Source organism: Triturus cristatus, chromosome 11 (assembly GCF_964204655.1).
Source record: "Triturus cristatus chromosome 11, aTriCri1.1, whole genome shotgun sequence".
NCBI classification, from domain to species: Eukaryota; Metazoa; Chordata; class Amphibia; order Caudata; family Salamandridae; genus Triturus; species Triturus cristatus.
Genome location: NC_140594.1, coordinates 888,683,116 through 888,702,706, shown reverse-complemented (window position 1 = coordinate 888,702,706; position 19,591 = coordinate 888,683,116). Strand labels below are relative to the sequence as shown.

General features: G+C 47.1%; 1 protein-coding gene across 1 annotated transcript in view; it reads left to right on the top strand.

Annotated features, from left to right (window-relative positions):
• LOC146785585 (vomeronasal type-2 receptor 1-like) overlaps nucleotides 1-19,591 on the top strand; it is a 441,438-nt gene that overhangs the window by 391,800 nt on the left and 30,047 nt on the right. Inside the window, exon 4 of the mRNA XM_085634771.1 lies at nucleotides 17,642-17,866. Within this exon, the coding sequence (XP_085490897.1) occupies nucleotides 17,642-17,866 (225 nt within the window). The remainder of the gene's footprint in view (nucleotides 1-17,641; nucleotides 17,867-19,591) is intronic.

Sequence of the window (19,591 nt, the reverse complement as noted above, 5' to 3'; positions counted from 1 at the left end):
GTCTACACACTTTACCCTTTCTAGCTAGTGGAAACATGCCTGTGCTTTTCCTTTTAAACTTTTTAACATTGGTATACACCTGTCTAATACATGTAATGTGTCGGTAAATCCCAAGTATATAGTATTACATGTACTCCGGGCCTGTACATTATATACTACCAGAGGGCTGCAGGATTCATTGTGCCAGAGTAGCATTGTGAAATTTTGTCTCTGGACCTTCCACTGCAGTCTAAAAGTGCAGTTTTAAACTGACATTTCCACTTGTCAAAATAACCTTTTTTTACAGACCTAAACTTTTCTTTTTAATACTTATGAGTCACCTCCAAGGTAGGCACTAAATACCCACGAGACAGGGCGGAGAGCATGGTATTTAAAAGTTGGACATGCATTTCTAATGTTTTACATGTCCTGGCAGTGGAAAACATCCAAATTAGTTTTTCATTGTGGCAAAGCTGGCTCTCCAACAGGCTAACGCTGGTTTACACTATTACACTTAATAAGTGCTAAAATCAGTTTTGGAACAGTCAGAAAAGTAATTCAAGGACTTATTTTAAAGATAATTTACAATCCATTTTAATGTTAAGGTATGTTGGAACAGGCACTTTTAGAAAGTTGCCTTGCTGCTGTCTAAACCCCAAAGTCCTTTCTGCCAGTGTCTAAATGTAACCTGACTACTGATGGCTCCCCTGTGGTGTATTTCTCCCTGACACTGAACAAAGGTATGGGGAGAGTATTACCCTCCTTGACAGGATGACCTGGGGGCTGTGCCCAGGCCTTTCCTGGGCTTCAGAGGATGCCTTACCTGTCACTGGCAGATAAAACTCATATCTAGGCCTGCCTCCCTTTTCTCTTTCTAGTTAGTCTGGCTACAAACTTATTGGGAGTAGGGGGAGCTGCCCAGGACTGCTTTAGAGGGTGGACAGAGGATTGCTCCCCACCCACAGGCTTGCACTGGGCATTAAAGTGGCTCCCCAGAACTCTCCTCGGACCTGTGAAGAATCAAAAGGACTGCCTGCTGTCTGAAGAACCTGAAGGAATATTGGACCTGCTTGCCTTTACCCGTGGAGATTAGAAGAGACACAAAAGATCAGGTGACTGACCTCTTGGGTTAGCTCTAGGGCCACAACAAGCTTCCCTAGGCCCAACTGGACCTGACCTGGTTCCCATTGCTGGCTTGTGCAGCACACATAGAAGTTGCAATTTGTCATTTTTAATATGATTGTTTATGTTCAGGAAGGTCAAAATCAAAGGGGGATGGATCACTTGTACCTGTAACCAGGGTCCAGATGTTCTAACCGTCAGTACTTAAAAAACCCTCATTCACGTAAACAGGTAGTTTTGGCGGTTTATGTTGATTGTTCGCATGTATCATATATGTGACAGCATCATCATTGGGTTTCTTTTTGTATGCTTCCTCCACCCGGAGGGAACCACTGGTTATTTTAGTAGTGATCAGTAATCGGTGACAAGTGAAAGTGCTCAAGTGGGGTGAGTTAGTTAAAAAGTGGAACTCACACTACCTAAACTGTAACTTTATTCAGTTCGATGTGTAAGGAGAGTTTAAAAATTGTGTTGTGCATAAGGGACTTATTTAAGAGTACACTGCACTCAATAGTCCTATTAGATGGCTGACATGTTTCAGCCCCTTTGGGTGCCCCTAAGGGGTCGGGGGCTTTCTTCAGGACCTAGAATCAATAAAGAAATGGATTGTGTCCTATTCCTAAGGTATATAGTCAGAATATTATTAATCTGAAAGTAAGGTCAATAGTACCTAGAGTGGAAAAAGAAACAAATGGAGACAAAAACAGGAAGTGATACTGAAAGTGAGTTTTAAAAGTTTAAAAGCAGTGTAAAACGGTCTCATAATGATGGTCATATTGTTCAACTTGAACATGTAATTCAGAGAACAAGCAAATAAGAAAAATGGCAATTCTTTATACGCTGTACAGACTACAAGTAAAAAACAGTGGGCAACTTGGGGGTGTCAACTTCTGTGCGCGAGCACTGTGATGGGTAATGGCATGTAATTTAAGCGTGGTTCGAAATGGTGTTCTTGGGGAATGTTTGCGAGCAGTTGAATGCTTAAGGTATTGCATTGTTGGTCTCATTACTAGCACGAATATGCAGACACGCAGCTTGGTGTTATGAGACGTTGCATAGCGTGGTTAAAGCCAATTGTTGAAAGTGGCATTAGTAGTTTTAATGGCGCTTGAGTGTGCTAGTTCCAGAACTCTGCACGCTAGTGAGGTGTGCCATCCCAATGCCTGTGTTCCGTGCTGGGGGCATAAAGGTCTTAAATGCAGCACATATGTTGTGGAGGCTGGTAGGTTTGCTTGTGTGTACACAGTGTGGCGTGTGTACTGTGGTGAACGAGTTAACTGGCATGTAAGCTTTTGTGCAGCTTAATTAGACCGAAAGAGTTTCGAGCAGTGTAGCGTGTGTATTCAGAGTGTGGGATATGGACTGTCTACGTGTCAAGTGCGAGTTAACACAGCACGGCGAGTTTAGAGTGAAGCGCTTATGTTAAAGAAGACACGGCAAAAGTAGTACAGTGAGTATCTTTGAAGCGCAAGTTATTTAAAGAGCGCATACCTTACTGAGTCCTAATTAGGGCTTTATCGGGGATCTGACAGCGTTAAGCCCTGCTGAGATGTTTGAAAAGGTTATAAGCTAGCAGTTAAAAAGGGCACAATACGTTACGTGTGGTCCGATGATGGTGGAGTCTTTCAGCTTCCTACACCTGGTTCAGCAGGCTGCACGACTTGTGCTGATGCTTCTGTCAGGATCCCGGGTAGCTAGAGAATTGTTAGGAGCAGCCATTATGTATTAGAACCACCAGTTGGTAGTGAAGAAAGACTACCAGAGTGTCAGAATCCCTTGTTGTTATTTTAGGAGAGACTACAGAGACGAGACCACTGAATAAATTATATGGAATACTAGAAATCGTAATGTTGGGTCTAAATTCAGTAAATTCATATTTCAGGTTAGACAATGGTCAGGGTTTATTTTATGCTCAGCCAGGGAATATTATCATTTAATCCTGCTCAGTCTGTCTTCAGACGGTGCACCCATCTTTGCTCTTTCTCGAAGAGTATTTTTTCTGCATTCAGGGTAGTGCTGGTCAAAGTTTCGATGATAACCCTGGAGTACTGCAGCTGCATCTTGTACTTGCTATCATTGGTTCATGTATTCAAATGTTGCTGGATTCATGTTTTTTTTAACTTAGACACCAAGGCGAGCTCAGTGATGTTTTGACAGGTAGAAGACGTTCATCATTTGAATGTAAATGGATGAGTCTAGGTTTAACCTTGATGTTGATGGCTTTTGGGCTGTAGCAGAATATATTTCACTTCCCTTGCTCCTCAACTGGGTGTTTGGCATGTTCCTTGAAGCTAGAAGTAGGGGCGGGAAGTTCATTCATGTAGCTGTGACCTGAAGTATACACTGGTATTGATCAGTTTTTCAGATATCACCAATCTTTTAATATTGTACGCCTAGTATGCCTGATGGTGGAGTCTGGTGGTATGTATATGTAGAAAGTTGTATCACGTAAACCTAGTCCTGGGCTACGATTTCAGGCTGAAAATTCGAAGGCAGTGTACTACAATGTTCTCTTAAAAGGGCAGAACCAGGACTACATGTTTCACACAGATATTTATGTTTTTGTCTTGTATGAAACTTAGGGGGATATTCTCAAGAACGTGCTAACGTTGTAGTCTCAATCCGGCAGCACCATGCTATAGTCTCACGATAACACGCCAAATGACCGCGTTAAAACGAACGCGCCGCAGGAAAAACGCGAAACACGAATGTTGAAAACGTTGCGATGTGGCCAATTGCGTTACAAAAATCAGTGATAACCAGCGACAGGCCTGTAATTCCCACGTGTCATACAGGAAAATGCACTATAAAAGAAAAACAAAAAAAAGGCCCAAAAAAATAAACTGCGTAGCACCATGGATGCACCCAGACTGAGTGCAGAGGACAACGCGAGCCCCACAAGCCCCACAGACGACCAGCAAGGAACTTCGGGGAAGGCCAAGTTGAAGTGGGAGAGGAAGACGCGGTTCAGTCCGCAGGAAAACAGGATCATCGTTACGGAGGTGACAGAACACTACCAACAACTGTTCAGCACCGCAAACGTGTCATTGGCAACAAAGACGCAAATATGGCAGACTATCTTGGACCATGTCAATGCAGTTGCAGCGTTCAGGAGGACAATGGAAGAGGTCAAGAGCCGCTGGAATGATGTGAAGGCCAAAACCAAGAAGAAACTCGATGCCAACATGAAAGCAGCGACGCTTATTGGAGGTGGGGGTCCAGCGGCACACCAGGAGCTGGATGACATGGAGAAAATGGTGGCCACAGTCATCAGTCAGGACACGGTGCCAGGAGTTGGGGATCCGGACTCTGCTCAACATGACCTGACACAACATCAACAGGGTGAGTACCGACTAGAGACTTGGGGGACGGAGGAGATGGGCACAATGGCGCACATGTAAGTAGAGCACACTGGACACCCACAATGACTCTGGATCATGTCCCTGATCCCCGTGGCACACCGCAACACACACACAAACACCAAGAAGGCCTTCATACCCCATGTCGCCAAAGGGGTCCCACCCCACACATCACCAATCTCACCACCAACACGTGCACACATGCGAAACCCTGTAAAGATGCCCATTTGTGAGCCACACTGACAATGCAAGTGACACTACATGACGATCCGCAAGGCTGCAGGACAATCATCATGACATTGTGCACTCCACAACACTGAGGTGGCTGAGTGTGGACCACATCCGGAAAGGAGCAGGTCACACCCTGACACATCCACATGCACAAACAACCCCTGACGTCAACAACACATCTGCAGACAAACCATGCCCAAGAGTCACAACTCGACCAACAGCCCTAAACAACCCAGTCCATTACATCGCAGCACTGTAGAGGCATAGAAGGCAAAGGTACACTGCCTGAAAGGGATAAGGGGCCACAAAATCAGAGCTGCAGGGGCGACTCACCCACAATGCTGCACACACACATAAGAATAAGAGCACTTCAACATTGACAACAATGTGGTACAAACTGCAACACTTTCACAACAGTACACAGGACACAACTGGTGCCGCATGGGTGTACAAAATGGCCAATCACTCCTGGCATAGCAGGAAACTGTGAGATGACAAGGTACGAGTACAACCTTACATCCCTGATGTCGTACAAATGTCCACTGTCCCACATCAAATAAGCCACTCCCCACAAACAGTCACAATGTACATTGTCATGCAGTCTGTATGTAAACTTCGCCATTGTGTCAACATACATGGAACACACTGTGAAACTGCATCTCCCCTTTACATTGCAGAGGGACAATCAACACCTCCTGCAGAGCAGACCCTACATCAATTCAGTGATGACGGAGTCGACCACCAGGACATCGACCTGGATGAACTCCCAACGATTCATGGACACCCTCCACATCCCACCTCCAGTAGCAGGTCAGCCCAGCACCATCGAGGTGATTCCACCCCCTGCACAGACCACACAGCAGGAAGCACCCACCACCACGTCTGGCTCCCAGCACCTCACCGAAGAACACATGGCGTTCCAACGCCGTGTGTTAGACTGCCAGAGGGGGCTGGCTGAACAGGTGCGGCTGGGGTGCCAACTCATGGCAGCCAAACTGGATGCCATACGTGGGTGTCTAAGTCCCATCAGGGACGACTTACACTCCCTAACAGTCACCCACAGTCCACTCCATGCCCTCCAACAATCCATGTCTGGCATTGCTGGAGTCATGACTTGTAGATGACAGCAACTGTTCAGTCAGAGTGGCGACAGCGATGTCATCTGTGATTTGGGAAACATGAGGAGGGTCATGGAGAACGTGGAGCGGATGCAGGCGCAAAGAATGGCTACCGCGGCTGCACATGAGAAAGCTGTAGATGGGATCTTCCATGCCCTGCAAATCCTCATCATGGGAGTGATGCCACAAGACATTGTGCAGATGAATGCTGCTGATACTTCTACATCCACATCTCCGGCCCCTGATGTGTCAGTGTCACACAGTGCTGTAGACCAAACACCACCACCCACATGTGAGGCACATGAAACGTCAGAGGCCGAAGATGAGGATGAATCTTCCTCGGTAAGTAGGAAGCAGTAGCATTCATCTCCGCCATATGGCTTCTCACTGCTTGGTTCTGCACTCTGCATCATGCCCTGGAATGACACCTTCCACTGTCCCCTGATACACCCAGCCACACTAACCTTGCACCTTGACAGGGACTGCCACATTTCGTTTGCAAAACTATGACACAGCAATCAGCCTGCGGACTGGAGTCTTTCCCTTCCTTGTAACTTGTCATAGGACTATGGCTGGCCCTCCAGGGGCAAGAGTGTTGTCTGCATGGCCCAGTACTAAGACAGCTTCAACACTTCACTGTACATGAATAATACCTTCTAATACACACAGATGTGTCTTGTGCATGATTAATCAAGTATGAAAGCATGTACGAATGTAGGGGCAGTGATTCCCCCTTACGTCCATGTTGCACATGTTGTGGGACTTGAGTCACAGGGTGCATCCCTGCATCATGGTGGTAAATATCTGACCCCAGAAGAAGCCCTGTTGTCAATTGTAGTTCACAAATGACAGCCTATATGCAATTAAGTGGGACACATGTGAGACGCTGATGTGTGGGATTCCGTACTATCCCTGACACACAGAAATGGCATTTCGACTACGTGACACACCAAAGAGCCTCTCGGTACAGCGGTGACACCCCCAAAACCTATTCCAAGTATTCTAAATTGTTAGCGCTACATGTTGCACTTACACTTGTCAGAGTGATGTGCCTGTACACAGGAGTGACATGCATCCAGGGAATGTGTGCATGAAAGATTTTATTTGCATATGCTGTGCCTATGCTCATTCTGTACTGTCCCATGTCTGCTAAGGACTGTGGCAATGTGACATGCTCATGTGAAGAAATTGTCAATGATGGTGTTCCTATGGGATATTCCTGCAGCAGCTAAAGTGGGGTGTGGTCCACATGCCTTATCTTCCTCATCTTCGTCCAGTGCATCTGGCACTTGTAGCCATGGGCCATTGGTGCATACACATATGTTGTGCAACACACAATATGCTACGATCATCTTGTGCACGATGTCTGGGCTGTACAGGAGCCTTCCACCTGTGATGTCCGGGCACCTGAAACGTGACTTCAGCATGCCAAATGTGTGTTCCACGATTCCCCTGGTGTGTTTGTGGGCCGCACTGTACTGCCTCTGGGCCTGTGTGTTCGGGGCTCGGAGGGGTGTCATCATCCAAGGGCAGAGTGCATATCCTTGGTCACCTGTGACAGTGCAGAGAGACATGAGACAATACTTGGTTCAGCATAATGCGTTGGCAGGCTCACTGGTTCATTGGTGTGTGATATGTGTGTCTTAGGGATTCCTGTTTGACATGTACTGCTTGTAGCAAATGAGTGGCATCAATGTGTATTACATAGCCTCACTGCTGCTCCTCCCTCCCCAAGCCTATTTACTACAGTGTGCAGCGCGGTTGCATCACTTGCACCCCTACGGCACACCATTGTCATGCCTGTCTGCGCATGTCCACAAACCTGACTACGCCACATGATGTTGTGCGTTGAAGGTGGGCGGCCACATGTGTGTAGGCCTATGGTAAGGACAGGGCGGAAACGGATGTAGAGCTCATGGCTGAATGAACTCGCGATGCGGTTGAGGGTAGACCTTTGGCTCATGCTGCGGTAATGGTGACACACACAACAGTTGGCATGTATGATCCCGGACCCTGAGCAGGCTTGCGCGCCCTCATTTACTCTTTCAGCTGAGCCTGTACTCCGGGGGCCTGATACATTGCAACATTGTCCATTGCGTGATGGGTGGCGCCGACACCACAACAGAGACACATGCATAAGTTACTGCCTTGGCAAGGCCATAACTTAACCACGCCCAGAGCCCCGGTGTCCCTCATGCTTACATAATGACCACACGGACACACTTAGATAGTTTGTAGAACTGGCTACGGGCATGTGCGCCCGGCCCCTTTTATTGCCAGGGTCACATGTACAGTGACGCCTGTGATGGATGGGTGTGGGGTGAGTGTAAGCCAGCCCTCATGGAATGGTTGCTGCTGGCAACAACTTGGACAGTGATCACTATTTAAGCGGAAACAGAAAACACCAACATAACACAAACAACTGTGAAGCATCATGGTGGTAGCCGGAGCAAGTACAGAGGTCACCCAATATGCAATCAGAAGGGTCTGTGAAACTAAGTGCATTGATGTCGGGGCACCAGAGCAGAGCGTGCTCATGTTATGTGATTGTCTAGGGTTGTGTCCCTTCGGAATATTCCTGCTGCAGATGCAGTGGGGTGTGTTACACCTGCCTCATCTTCACCATCATCGTCCCAGGTCTTCCACACTGCCTGAGGTGACATTGCTGCGTGAGCTGTCCACAGCACAAAACTCAATGAGAAAGGGTCCATGAGTTATGGTGCACTGAGTCAGTGCCACATGAAGAGCTGAGCAGGGTATCAAGCTGATGATGGCATCCACGACAGGTGTGAGCAACTCTGGTAGTCCGGCTGGGGGACTCTTTCGACTCTTTTCGATCTCACACCAAGAAGCAAACTTCCTTACCACTGAAGACCCATGGACCCCTTATTTTTACACACTACCCAAAATTCATAAAGGGGTCAATCCCCCACCGGGTCTCCCGATTGTTTCCGGCATTGACTCTGTCTTGGAACCACTGAGCTGGTTCTGCGATTTTTACCTACGCCTTTGGTGAGCAAAACCCCATCTTATCTTAGAGACACCACTGAGGTTCTTAACCTCATAGAACATTTTCCTGAGCCTGACAAGATTGACTTTCTAGTGACCATGGACATAGAAGCCCTTTATACAAACATTTCTCAGGACGCCACACTAGAGGTACTGAAAAATACCCTCCGTAACATTGAACCCTGGCCTTATTTGACACCTATCTCATTCATCTGCGAATGTGCCTCCCTAGCTCTTAAAGAGAATTTCTTTGCCTTTAAATCGCAACTCTTTCACCAAATATAAGGTACGAGCATGGGAAGTACATTCGCTCCTAGTCTGGCATGCCTGTACATGGCCCACTTTGAAGAACAACACATTCTTGGAGAAACCAACGCATTTAGCCAACACATTTTACTTTGGCGTCGTTACATTGACGACATTGTCCTGTTTTGGAAAGGGGACAAAGAACACTGTGTCTCGTTCTGTAATTGGATCAATACTCTAAACCCCTTTCTAAAATTCACAAGTACAAGATCCCGACATGAGATTCCTTTTCTGGACCTTCTCATCTCCTTGGATAATGGCTATTTACACACCACCAATTACAAGAAACCCACAGATAGGAACAGTCTCCTGACTTATGATAGCCACCATCCCAGGGCACTTCGGAACAATCTACTGGTGGGCCAATTCCTGCGTCTCCGCAGGAACTGTGACACTGTCATGGAGTTTGAGAAGCAGTCCAACTTTCTCAGGGACAACCTCAAGTAATGTCACTACCCGAGCAACATTATTCGCCAAGCACAAAAGAGAGCTAGGAATAACCCTAGGGCCGCCCTCCTCGAGATAAAGGAAAACCCAAATCAGACATCATTACATGTGTCACAACATTTACGCCCAGTTCTAACAGACTACAAAAAGTCATCAGAAAACACTGGGCCATATTAAACTCAGGCACTTTCGAACCAGGCCCCCCGCCACTCTTTGCGTTCAAACGCACACAGAATCTTAAAGACCACCTCATGCATACGAGACCCAAACTACAACTACCACGTCAACCTACATTATGGGCTTTACCACCAGTAGTAGGCCATTACCCCTGTGGCTCCAGCTCGACCTGTGCAGAAACTACGATTTCGAAAGAAATCGACCTGGGCCTGATAACACCCTGGCGCCAAACTAGGCACACGAATTGCAATACCACTAACTGTGTCTATACAATACTCTGCCCCTGTAACAAAAGATATGTGGGCATGACCACCAGAGCAGTCAAGATACGCATTGGTGAACATAAGAGCACCATAAGGCGAGGCAGAACAAATACCAAACTACTCACACACTTTTCAGAACAAGGACAGACTGCGAATAACTTGAAACTGACCATCATCGTTTCCAATCCTAATTGGACTACACACTCTCTGTTCAAGCAAGAACAGCGATGGGTCCATAGATTGAAATGCGACACCATGGGCCTCAACGACGAATTCCCATGGGTCGAATTAACATTTTGACACAAAGTATAGAGGTACTCCATCGCATTATCTAGAAATGACCTTGCAGTCTTTGGTTTGTCCTACCCCCCTTTTCTAGCTTCACTATCCTGCATAGGGAACTCTATTCCCGCCTGCTTTTCTTATGGTTTCTTCCTCATGGTTCTTAAAATGATTACCTGTATGCAACTAGAGAGCTAAACAACTCTTAATATTCACACGTGCTGCCGACAACTGTATTTTACATCAGTGTTAGTAACCCCCCAAAACATTTTTACTTTTCTTTTTTTAATAAACACACCGTATTTTATACACTATTCTTGTTTGATCGCTAATTTTTATTAATAACTCGTCCTTTGCACATTGACACAGGGCACCCTAGTACACACAATTCAAATGTATTCGGTCCTCTGATCCAAGAGACCCTTCCAACATGGCCGCCGTTTCCCCACCACATCCATACGGCAGTGCCACCGACCTAATATGCCGAGCAGGGAGACTAAACGCACACGTCATCGCGTTTCATCTAGACTCCGAGACCCGCCTTATTCACCAAGTCAGTGTCAATAAGGAAGCATATTTAAAGACCCACTCCCTACCCCTCCTCATCAATCCCGGCACACTACGGAGGAGGGGTAGGTTTCCACACCCTGGGCAGACGAGCACTATATTCTGAAGGAGAAATTCCCTCACACTCATTTTGACCCAACCGCGCGACAAGCTTACACACCAACTCATTGGTACACTTTCTCTGATGAACAGTTACCCTCCTAGTATATATACTCTTTCGACTCTGGCAGTTGTTGGTTGGAGGTGGCCCTGGTGATGGTGGCGTGTGCCTCCTGCGGTGATGAGTCGTTCCGGAAGGTCAGGACTATATTCGATGTGTGAACACTGGTGGACCGCAGTTGAGGCCAGTGGCAGCGGTCATGACGTTGAGGACCCCCAGGCCATCGACCCAGAGGCCATTCAATATTCAATTAGGCAGGATCCATGATTTGAACTGCACAGAGGTAGTGGACCCGGATGCAGTGCGGCTGGCACAGGCACACCCATAAGGGACGGTGACTTGCGGTGCTCTGAGGTAAGGCCACGAGAGCTGAGCCGGTCCTCGTCGATGTCCAAGGTGAATGTCGCGGAGTGTTTTGGGGGATGGTGGAAGCTGTTCTTCCAGGGCATGATGAAGAGGGCAGTACCAAGCAGGAAACAGGCAATACGGAGATGAATACAACAGACTCATTCTCAACGCCAAGTCAGTATCAGCTACATGATGGTGAAGACAACCCCCGGGCCATATACTCAGACGCCACCAAAGTCCAACCAGAAAGTGTCCATGATTTTCAGGGCACAGAGTCAGTGGCACCAGAGCTGGAAGAGGATACAGTCTGCGATGATGCCTGTACAATGATGTAAACTCTGCAATGGACAAATCAAGACTCAGTTCCAAATGTATGACCTACTTGACCGCTGTGTAGGCCGTTTCCCCACCACATCCATATGGCAGTGCCACCGACCTAATATGCCGAGCAGGGAGACTAAACGCACACGTCATCGCGTTTCATCTAGACTCCGAGACCCGCCTTAATCACCAGGTCAGTGTCAATAAGGAAGCATATTTAAAGACCCACTCCCTACCCCTCCTCATCAATCCCGGCACACTACGGAGGAGGGGTAGGTTTCCACACCCTGGGCAGACGAGCACTCGTGAGTATTTTTGTAACCGAAGCCGTAGTCTTTTCTTCTTTTCACGATACCATCAGAGAACGGTGTCCACCCGTAAAGGTATTCTGACACCGCATTCACTCTCCTTAGTTTCTCGACTTGCAACCACCGAGGCGCCGACGGAGCCCATCTCCTGAACTAAAAGGGTAGGCGCGCTGCTAAAAGATTTTGCATGATCATCAATGCAGGAATGTCTGCCTACAATAGCCGTTAGCTGCACGCATAAGTTACATAATAACTGTCGCATTGCCAGCTTTCGAAATGTTATACTTTATACGATATATGTACCTACTTACAGCTCCGCCATCACACTAGTTCCTGCCTCTTGAGCACAGATTTGGCTAGCTCTTACCACCAGTCTCTACCATTGAAACCGAACCGCCCACTACGTTCTGTTCTAGATGACATTATACATTCTGCTGGCCATATGCGGGGGTGTTTTTATAAGGCACACGATCACTGATAATCGCCTATAGAACATGTACCCCAGCACAGCGGTCAGTTGCACAGGGATAATCACGCCCCGGCACCAGGTCGATTTACCTGCATGGTTATGTTGTGTGCATGCCTGTTTGATTGCGCACACAACTGGGTTTACTTGTAATATGAACACAACATGCGGGTATTATTTGACCATCATTTCAAAAGTGAATTACATTATGTGTTTTGTTTTGTCTCTTTTTTCTCCATACTTGTTTTTTATTTCACCAGGTTGGGTATAGGTTCCTAAAGAAAGAGTTCCTATCAGCGCTTGGACGCTTAATCCCTTTAATATTAAGGTACTATAGGTTCACAGTTCTTTTCTTCCCTGGAACCTGTTTTCATAACATTTCTTCTCACCTTATTTCCGGTCCTGACGAAGTGCTAATGGATCCCCTATGGACCAACAGCAAAGCGCGAAACATGTTGACCCCATTTCTGTAGGACTTTCACTCACCACTACACCCATCCTGAGATCAGCGGTAAGTCATACACCTGCCCTGTACTTTTTGTCCAAAGAGGAACTCCAGGATTAATTTTAATTTTTGCCATACGGGACCCGTGAATAAAAACTTTGGTTCTGGGTTCCACATAGCAATTTTAACTCACCAATTCACTTTCCTTTTTTAGAGGCCCACACACCCCCATGCACAACTGCGGTGTCTCCATAAAAGATCTCCGATAAAGAGCCCTCTCGCGGGGCTCGTGAGGGACTGCAGCGCCACCCCCACGAGGAGCAAAGCCCGTTGATGAAGCATGACACTCGAAAGGGTGTGTGAGGGCACTATATTCTGAAGGAGAAATTCCCCCACACTCAGGCCGCAGTCAGCTAGGGACCACAGACAGGTGTCATTCGGATGCTAGGCACAGAGTTGTTGGCACCACATCGAAGGGAGTATAGTGATATAAACACAGCCATAAAGTGTGTTCTCTGCCATTGCATAATCAAGACTTAGTTCCAAATGTGTGACCTACTTGACCGCTGTGTAGGCTGGTGAAGTACGTCAATGAGAAAGGGGTGCTGCGGGCCTGTCTTGGGGAGGACAACGATGGTCTGAGGAGGCTGCCAAGGTCACGGACCTCAGGCTTGGAGCTTGCACAAGCACGTGGTGGGCCCTCTATGACACACGCCGGTGTCGGAAGGTGAGCGGTGTGGCCTGGTTGCGCAGGGGCAGGCAAGACGGGTCTGGGGACCTGCAGCCTGGGGTGCAGCAGGCGCACATGGCCACAGGCACCGCTGCTCACGGCATCAGCCTCATGGCGTGCTGGGAGGCGCCGTCCTGGCAGACACAATGGCCATTCCAGTAGAGAACCATGCCCAGAGCTACGGGCCTTTTATTCACACCCCTACACTGGCCTGGCGTACGCCGGGCCAGCACACTCCGCTCACGCTTACATGTGGGACCGTGATGAGCTACTTTCTGTGCTCTTCCCCACTGCCTGGGGTAACATGGTTGCATCCACTGTTCACTACACTCCAGACACCAGCAGTATATGGCGACATGGGCATGTCTGTGGTCTGCATACTGCAGTCTGGCCCGCGCATCTCCACCACGCCTGGCATTTGCATGGTTCCCACCTCTCCCCACATTCTGCTATTGTGTGGCTGAGGTGCCATGCCGTTGATGACTCGTGTACATGGCTTGCCCAGGTCACCACAGTAAGTTGTGCTGTCGTGTCTGGTAGGTGGGCATGTTGTTTGGCATGTTGTGTGTGAGTTTGTAACGTGTGCATTCCCAGAGTTGTGAGTTGCATGATTGTGGATTTGAGGTGTGTAGTGTGTTCATTTGGTACTTACCAACGAGCACTGCATTCCCATAGGTTCCAGCCTCAAAGCGCTGGTTGATGATGGACTGTCGGAAGATGAAGGAATCATGCACACTGCCTGGGTAGTTGGCGACGACATTGGTGAAGACTCCACAGTGGTCCACTATTGCCTGCACATTGATGGAATGCGTGTGCTTCCTGTTGCCGTAATTGTGTCCAGTGGCCGCAGGGGGCACGAGGAGTACAAGTGTGCAGAAGCCTTGCTTGGTTTCCAGCTGTTCCTGCTCAGTGTGTGGGAAGTGAAGGTACTGGGGTACCAAGCTGATGATGGCATCCAAGACAGATGTGAGGAACTTGGATAGGGCTGGCTGTGAGACTCCTCCAACTATGGCAGTTGTTGGTTGGAAGGTCCCAGAGGCCAACATGTGCAGCACAGCCAGCAGCTTTGTCTGCGGAGGGATGTTGGTTGTCCGCTGTGTTGGTACCGTCAGCCTGTGGGCAATGATGTTCAGGATGCGTAGGATGGTTGTCCTTTTGAGCCTTAAGTGGGCAATGACATCCTCTGGTGTTAAGTCTGTGAGGCTGGTGCGTTTTCTGAAGGTCCGCTGTCTTTGTCTGCACTGCCTCCGTTGTGGTCCGAGGGGGGAACGGGCCTGGGGGTGGTGGCGGTGGGTGTTGTGGTCCTCTTGCGGCTCCAAGCTGCATGATGAGTAGCTCCATGGCATCTGTTGTTCTTCAGGTGTGGTTCTGGGCTGGGCTCCCTTTCTGGTGCAGGGTGTCGTCTGACTTAACACCAGCTCAGAGCAGGTGTTAAATCCCTGCTCCTAACGCGCCTTATCGCATGTTTTGTGATCTTATCGCCGATCTGGCTGGTCGTTGAGAATGTTGAGAAGTGGTGTTGTTGCGGCTTTATTCACGGGAACGCCTACACTGCCTCTCATTAGCGTTAGTTGCCGGTGTCATCTGTGGCCATGTTTTTTGCGGAAACTGGTGATATCGGCTGTTAGCACCAGCTTGTGAATAGTGCGATGAATTTATCGCCACTTTGTCGGCAATAAAGTGCCGATAACTCGGTGATAGGTCCTTGAGAATATGCCCCGACGTTTCATACATGGAATAGTATTACTTCTTATTGGTCGCATACCAGTACATAAACAAAGTGAATGTTGCAGTTGTGGCTGTGAGCACCCCACCAGACTTTAAAAAAAAAAGCATTTTCTATAGGTTTTTGAATAACACATGAATTTACAACCTTCAGGTAAACAAACAGAATGAGGCCATTTACATCCTCCGGATAGCAAATGTATCATTGAGTGCCACATTCTGCAGAATGTACAGTGTAACATAAAGAAAAATAAAATAAATAAGTTCCCATTTTAGTATTCAAGTATTCATCACATCAAGCTGCAGGGGCACTCTAAAGAAAGGCATCCACAGTACAGTAGAGTCATGGATAGCTTTTCTGTTGCCCCCAATTGTTGTCGGAACTTTCAGGGACCAGCACATCTGACTGGTGTACACAAGCTTTTTAGGGATGTTAATGAAAGACAGTTTATGCATGCTGTGATGGAGTTTTACCTTGCAACTAATATGGTTAAAATGTATAATAATAGTAGTTTTACCCCTAATTTTATAAATCTTGCAAAGGGTAATCTGTGGAATATAGAGATCTCTGCACATGGCACACAACACTTTAAAAGAGTGGCAGTATATATGATGAAAGATAAATGGCATTCTATGTCAATAACAAATTGGGCTTCCTTACTAAATTAAGAAAATATTGTGACTTTATAGTTTGCAACAATTTAAATTCTAATTGCCAAAATGTACCACTCTTTCTTTGAAAACACAGCAAATGCTGCCAGCGGAAAGGCAATGAATGGACCTTTTTGGAGCTCATTTTTTATCTGAACTGTATCAAAGGTATGTGGGTTGCTAAAACTCCTCTGGCACCCTTAGTTTTACTATCACCGCCCAGACCGTGCAGCGTCATCTGCATAATAGCGGACATCTTCGCCACTAAGTGATGGGATTGTTTACAGGGCTGTGTATCATCCTCCCAAATCTGGGTGAACAGAAAACTGGCTTTGGAAGATAACATAGAATCAGAGGCTCCAACTAAAAGAAAATAGCACAAGTTTGACTTTAGTCATCTTTCCTCAAGAGAGGAATTCTTTCGGTAAAGGTTCTTATTGCTGAGAACTAAGGGCCTCATTATGGTGGCGGACGGACTTTAGTCCGTCCGCCATCGGTACAGATTTGGGACCGGCCGCCTATGAGGCGGACTCCCGACAATCCAAATCATGATGCGACCGCCACCACGGCGGTCGCATCACCTATATTTTGCATTGTGGCGGGGATGCGGTCAGCAGCCCCCGCCACAATGCAAAATAGAGGGTGCAGACACATCCCTGCACTACGTGGCAGGCACCCGGCGGTGCCTGCCAGATGAGGTAGGGATACGCAAGGTACATGTCCCTGCACCTGAGATTGGGGGGGGCGCTACAGGCCCCCAAATCCGTTTCCACCATCCATTTTGCGGCGGGTTGTCCACTGCAAAAGGAACGGTGGTATGGGATATCAAAATCCCCGCCGCAATGTTAGGCAATGTTTTTGTTCAGACAGGCGCTTCGGAAAAGGACCGCCTGTCGGAACCATGACAGGCAGACTTCACGACCGCCACGCTTAACCAATGATTCCCCTCGCCATCATAATATGGTGGGGAGAAAACAGCAGTACGATGGCGGAGGGCCTGCCACCGACTGGCTGGCGCTGGCGGGCCCTCTGCCATCGTAATGAGCCCCTCTGTTCCTGCAGAGAGATTGACATATTTTGGGGTAGAGCTCTACAAGTACAGGGTTGCTACCCACCTATTTTCTTGTGTCAAGAGTGAACATGGCAAAGTCTGGAAAAGCCGTAAAACCAACTACTCTCAACTAGTCTACGGACTGGGATCCACACTTAAAATACCTACATTTGTATTCAGTCTTCCATCTCATTTCTTTGTAATCTGCGTGAAAAACCCTCCTCCAACACCCATCACAACCACACTGACTGGCCTCTGAGACTTCACAGAACCTGATTACAGCTCCTTTCATTTCATAACTTCTCATACACAGGTGACGTCATATCTCAGTTACATCATATTTACCCCATGCACGTGATCTAGCTTGAAATTTAGGTGAAAGATCTTTATCACATGAAAATTGTGTTCATTTTTCATTCTGTACACAGAGTTGGTGTCGCTCTCAAGAGGTGCCACTTGTTTCATATGTTTTGTGATACGTTTTTTCAATGACTTCAAATTGTTAAGCATCACTTAATGATTGCACTGTGTTGCAGGCTGTGCTTCACACGTTCTACCTTGTTGATCTATTTGCAGCTGATGTATTATCTTAGGCATGTGAATTTCAGGACCTTTTCCAATGAATCGATTCATCTTGACGAATCAGGAGATGTCAGTGCCTACTATGACATCTTAAATTGGCAGATGCATGACAATGGAACCATCTCCTTCGTGAACATCGGCAAGTACACCGGCTCGGGTGAAGGGTATGACATGAAGATCACCAACAGCTCCATCTTCTGGAACACCCTCAGTGGACGGGTGTGTATCCTTTCCACTAGGTTTCTAAATCTTAGCAAATGAATTGAATAGCTGCGTAGACCTTGTGAACAATACTGTATGTCTTATGCCATCATGAGTGATCAAAGCCTGTAACACAGTGGCACTGTATCAAAAAGAACATCTTGCTTCCAGTCTCACGAGGCAACCCTGTGTACTATGTGCATTATATAACATATAACATAACATCCCAAAAACATGGGCAATCATTGTTGGACTGTGTACCATTTGAAGTTAACCAGAACCTTCAAAAGTATTTTTGGGGCCTTTGACGCAGGCATATTTTGAGGCACACAATGCAAAGTAAAGTAATACAAATAACACACACCAAGTAGGCAGACATCCATAATGGGCAACCGAAGGACTGGGATGACATAAATTACTTCTAAGTTTTGTGCACGAGAAAAATGCTGGATTTATTTCAGCTCATTGGGTAACATTTTATGCATGAGTGACATGCCTTTATGTGTTGTTTTTGCAGAACCACACCTGAGATATTTCCTGTTTCTCCAAGGGCCCAGACGTGTGAACTGCACAGATCCAGATCTTTCGAGTGACAGGAACCCAAACTGTGCAAGCGTGAAGGGCCAGAAGTTCATGCCCGTCCCATATACATGCACATCTGTATTTCTTGCAAGGCACTTTCACTCTGTTAGAAAGCTCAGACATTGAAATGCAATTCTCAGGTCCCCAACTGAGCGCTCGCGCCCATTCTCCAGAAACAGTGCAGGGCCTGTAACACTGGCAATCCCCATGTAATTTAAGCTGCATGGTGACTGGATGTGTTACAAGCAGTGCAGTGTCAATTACACTGCTAATGTGCACACAAGGCTTGACATGCTGTGAGCAGTGGACCAAGCACTTTGGTAGAGGAAACTTAATAAATGTTAAAAAAAACTCTCTGTTGCTGCTGAGTGTATGTGTGTGCACACGTGCATGGGTGTACGTCTGTGTGCGCAGTTGTGTGTGATTGTGTGGGTTTGTGTGAGAGGGAGTATGGAAGTGTCCCTCTAACCAGGTGGCCACCCAGTCACCAGTTTCTTACAATGCTCTCCTTGAACATACGGCGATATCTTGTATAATGGAGCGTATCTGGTATTGGGGTCTACTTATGGCACAATTGTGGTAATTATTGGCAAACAGGGGTCAATCTTGCTGCCATGATGGTACCCCTGATATAAAGTTGAAATAATACTGATAATCCTTGGAATATTCTGGACATTCATAGCATGATGATGCTCACCCTTGGGACACCGCTGCTCATGACATAATGGTGGTCATTTTTTCCACATTTTGGTTTTCAGGCATTATGATGTCTGTACATAGAAAGTGCTAACCTGGCAGTTATGGTGATGATTCCAGGCAGATTCTGAAAATCTAGGTGTGATGTTGACCACCTTTAGTATAATGCTCGCCCCGGCATAATATTGGTACTTTGTGACACATTCTGCATACTTCCAGAGGGATGATTCCTTCCCCTGGTATAGTACTGGCCCAGGCATGATGGTGGTAGTCCTTGGCATATTAAAGGCATCATTGGCATGATGGTACCCAGGCACAGTGATGGAATTCCTCGCATATTATTGGCATCCCTTGGCATAAGATAGTGATTTCCAAGTTTGACAATAGTTCGTGTGGGTGTGAGTTTGTGTTGGCAACGGAAAACTCATATCTGAACACCAAGCATGTATATATGTTTTACTAAAA